Below are 4698 nucleotides of genomic sequence, written 5' to 3'. Positions count from 1 at the left end.
ACTTCCCAGGAACTTCTCGTGATCTTACGGCATTGGATTTCAACGAAGAGGAAGATGAGTGGCCGATGTCAGTTACTAATTATACATCAACATATTTTACAGACTGTTCAGTCAGTAAGTGTAATAATAAACCCGAACAGTACTGATTGAAAAATAGATTATACAATAACAACAACTGTTTTCTGCATATGCTTTATATGTTTCATATATTGTACATGTTATATATGTATCGTACACCCTGCCAGTGACACAATTGTCTATTGTATACTATATTGTGTTATGGACCAAGATTCAAATATTTTTACTTCTTTGTTTATTACGCTGCATAAAGATGATACATATATGTATATAATGAAAATAATAACATTAATAAATAATAGTAATAATAAAAATAATTTTAAAAAATGACAGTAATAACGTTAATAATACAAAGAGAACAGGTAATACTAATACCCTTACTAATACTAATACTACAAATAATGATACTACTAATAATAATATGAATTATTAAAATAGTACTGATGAAAATAATGATAACAATAATGATAATAATAATGATCATAATAATAATAACCCCATACTAACTACGATCTCGTATCCCAAACACCCACATACTCGAATCCCAAACACCAACATACTACAGATGGAAATAGAGTTTATTTGAAGGAATTGTAATTAATTCTTTTTTCAGATGGGATGAATATGCGATGTGAAACGTGCAACAGTGAATGTTTCTGTGATCTCTATACATCGATAGGAGCTGTTTCTTGCAAAGGTAACACTGTTGCGATGTTCGCTTATCATTTTTAGTTTACTGTTTAATGTGCATGTATGCTTATATTGTTGTTGGTTCTGATTTTAAAAAAATATTTGTTGTCCACATGATTATTTTTGGCACTGGTAAGTACATTTGTAGTGACGGAATATAATACGAATATTCACATATGGATGACTTTCTGTCTTCATAAATAGTTATACTTCATATTCTGTTTTGCCTCAGACATGTGGAGTTTAATAGGGCTTATCCTGTTCTTACTTTATTTAATTGGTCTGAATAGTATTCTTCAACACCACTCCTTCCGATATCATATTTATGCAGATGATATCCGAAAAATCACTTCATTTGAAACTCACCAAAGCAATGCAGCCACCTTCATCCATAATCTCAATGTTTCTGTACAGGGTGCTAATAATCGGTTAAATTCACATTCAATGAAACTGAATCTTTCAAAATGAGGCCGCCATCCATCTCAAACCTAACCGCTCACGACGGTGGTCTCCTTCCGTTCTAAATTACCTCTCTAATTTATTGAACAATATTTACTATATATTTCTTATCTTATTCGTATGCTTCGTAATGTTAATTATTTGATATAATTGTATATGATTTCTATTTAATAACTTTAAATTTGTAAACATTTTATTCAATGTATATATGTTGTTGTTCAAATTCATGTACTATAAACTTGAATTTGTACCTTTTTGAACGCGGAAATAAAATTAAAAAAACAAACAAAATGTAAATTTAAAGTGGATTGTTAAAATACTCAGTTAAAAAGGTATCTTTTACTTATATTGTCCTTGCTGGCCATAATATTACTGTATCTCTTAGTGTCATAACCTCGGTGTGCTCATGACTCAAATTTGAATTGTTTAAAAATAATATCAAAAATCTGTTTAATTCGGCATATAATTGTTTCGTGTTTATGTTCTATCTTATTCATTTTCCTTTGTTTATAATGCAGATGCTTCTTTGTGATATTTTTTTTTTTGTGGGGAGGGGGGGTAACAAGTGCCGATTTCTGACGGAGTCGGTTTCGGATTTGAATTTGCAGTGCGAAGATGGCATTTTGAAGGTTAGGTTATTGTGTCGCAGATGAAAGAACATATCCTGGACTATTACGAGGAATCTGTTAGAACTATGTATGATCTATGAAAGATAGTGGAGATATGAAGGAAGAAAGAAAGGACTTAAAATGGACCAGAAACGGAAAATTAGTGCCTGGACGGTTATATGCATGAGGAATTTCGAAAATCGAAGAATGTAGTGACCTCGATGATATGTTAGAGACTATGCCTCTGAAATTTGAAAGGAAAAGAACATGAGGAAAGCACCTAACTAAGAATAACAAACATTACGTGCAAAACGAATGCGATTTCCTGACAATAAGGATAAGGAAAATCCGGAGAAGAATATTAATGGGGCAGAATGTGAACGAAAACAAGGCAATGACGATATTCGTAATAGCAATAACACGAGGTTCCATTTGAAATCTAGCTGAATTGTGCGGGAAGTGTTATTGTTATTATTGTTTTCATTTATTTCTTTAATTCAGAACCAGGTTATATTGGATGTTTCAGTGATTATAACCGTTTAGGACCCGGCAGAGATCGCGTGCTTTCCAATCGCCCCCGTGACTCTATCGATATTCTCACGATTGACCTGTGCATCAACGCATGCGCAGAGGACGGATACTTCTACGCAGGTGTAGAATGGGGGAACGTATGTTTCTGCGGAGGACAAGATGAAAACCTTGTCAAACATGGAATCGCTTCGGATGGAGAATGTTATTATGTTTGTGCTGGAGATCACCTTGAATCATGTGGGAGTTTAGATTTTATCGCCATCTACCAAGGTAAAGCCAGGAACGATACGGAAATTAATTTATTTTTCATTTTTATGAGGGTAGGGCACTCTTGGGGAGGGACATAGGGCACTGGAGAGGGTGTTGAGGGTTCTTGCATTAAAACAAAGAATGAGTTTTACATGTTTTTTCGCGATGGTGTTTTTAACCCCCTCCAAAAGAAAACACTATAAGAACACTAATAGGTAAAGCTTGTTACGAGGATTTTGACAAGCTAGTTCAAAACCCTAGAAATACTTCTGCTAAAAATTCATTAACTGTCATTTAGAGAAAATAACTTTATTCATTTTTCGCACTACTTTGCCTGTATAAAAATTCAATATTAAATATGAACAAATCAAATAATTTACTTTACAATTTCCTGCCAATGAATGGCTTTTAACGAAATTCGATTTCTGGGAGTTCTGAGTTGTGCCACATGTGCGTGATGTAGTCCCATATACACCTTTCTGTCTACAGTGCTTGTTACTTTTAATACCAAGACTGGGCCAAATTTCGTATCGTTGTGATGATTCCAGAAACTTGCAGTATACACTAATACTTATGCTAGATGATAAACCTTTTCTAATCGATTCCACATCGTTTCTTTCACAATGGAATCGCATGACCAGAACTCAATTTTATCTTTAAAGTTTTTTTGAGCTTATCCATTCTCGTTTAGTTGTTTATTGCACATGATTGTTATAATATTCTTAAAATATGCGACACTATTCGTTTTCATTGCAATTTATGTTTCCAAGTTGGCCTCGGTGTTTGTGAAGACCCTGGTACCCCTAATAATGGATTCAGATACAAGGAAATCGGCTCTCTGCGCTACGGCAGCAAGATATACTTTAACTGCTCTGACGGGTACACACTCGAAGGACCTGGCGTCATCCAGTGCGTGCAGATGTACGGTCGCAGAGAAGATGTTAGTATTGCTAACAGCACCCATGCCGTTATGTGGAACCATGGTCTCCCAAAGTGTACAGGCAAGTATTTCCATTATCACTTTTAAAATATTTTGATTGGCGAAAGGTTTGTTTATCAATTTCCGGAACCCAAGGCGGACTTGGTTTGAACCAATACTAATATGTTCTTCATACTCTTCAAACGTTTAAAATAGAATATATAGAATGCCTGGTAAACCTGTTAAAGGTTGATTTTTATACATTTTAGTAATACAGGCATGATTATTTGAGTGATTGGTACACTTCATTGCCGCCATTAATGATGATGATGATGATGAAGATAATAATAATAATAATAATAATAATAATAATAATAATAATGATTGTTATGTACTCTTAATCAAAAGGTACTGAGATGAATAATCGAGACAGATAATAGCACACGCTTGATACTCTTGGTATAAGATTCCAAAGCAAGTTTATTTCGCATGGCGCATGCGCAGCTTTTACAATTGTGGCTCATTGTATGCCGTCATCAATATGTAACAATATTTAATAAAACCACTACTACTACTACTAATTTAAATAGCAACAACAACTAGATACAAAATATGATAATAATTTTAATTAAAAACTTTAATTGTATATAGCTCATATCACTATTCAGTCCCTGTGCATTTTTTAAGTTCATTTCTTTATCCTCTAAATTAGAGGATAAAGAAATGGATTTAATAGGACAATAATACCAAAAATACAATTCAAATTAAATACCAAGCAAACTTATCTTAAAACTACTGTTGAACAAATGAGTTTTCAGTCTATTTTTTGTTGTTGATTGGCCAATATTTACTATTTAAACATCTTTATTTACCATTGCATCATGTTTATTTACCATGATGTTCAGGATTCAGTTCGACTACGCCCTCTTCTGCGACTACCAAGGGCGGAGGGCTCACTAACCTAATGACATTCATTCAGACAACTGACCAAGGGCAGCAGAGTGGTAAAAAGATACTTATTACGTCACAAGTCCAGTACGATTGTGGTAATATAAATGCAAATGAAAGGGTTACATGCAAATATTTCAGCGATTACTGACGATTTTATCATAAAAAGTGTGAAAAGGAGAATGATGAATTAAAAACAGAAAGGATTATCAGTAC

The 4698-nt window shown here is 33.6% G+C and overlaps 1 protein-coding gene across 1 annotated transcript; it reads left to right on the top strand.

The window, feature by feature from the left end:
* The first annotated feature begins 702 nt into the window (after window positions 1–702).
* LOC115923238 (kremen protein 2-like) lies at window positions 703–4494 on the top strand. Its single transcript, XM_030983630.1, has 4 exons — window positions 703–775; window positions 2337–2636; window positions 3386–3620; window positions 4440–4494. The coding sequence occupies exons 1-4, from the start codon at window positions 703–705 to the stop codon at window positions 4492–4494; spliced, it is 663 nt and encodes a 220-aa protein (XP_030839490.1).
* Window positions 4495–4698: the final 204 nt, after the last annotated feature.

The sequence above is a fragment of the Strongylocentrotus purpuratus genome, unplaced genomic scaffold, assembly GCF_000002235.5.
Source record: "Strongylocentrotus purpuratus isolate Spur 01 unplaced genomic scaffold, Spur_5.0 spur5_scaffold_13, whole genome shotgun sequence".
In the NCBI taxonomy this organism is placed as follows: domain Eukaryota; kingdom Metazoa; phylum Echinodermata; class Echinoidea; order Camarodonta; family Strongylocentrotidae; genus Strongylocentrotus; species Strongylocentrotus purpuratus.
This window is presented reverse-complemented; position numbering and strand designations above follow the sequence as displayed.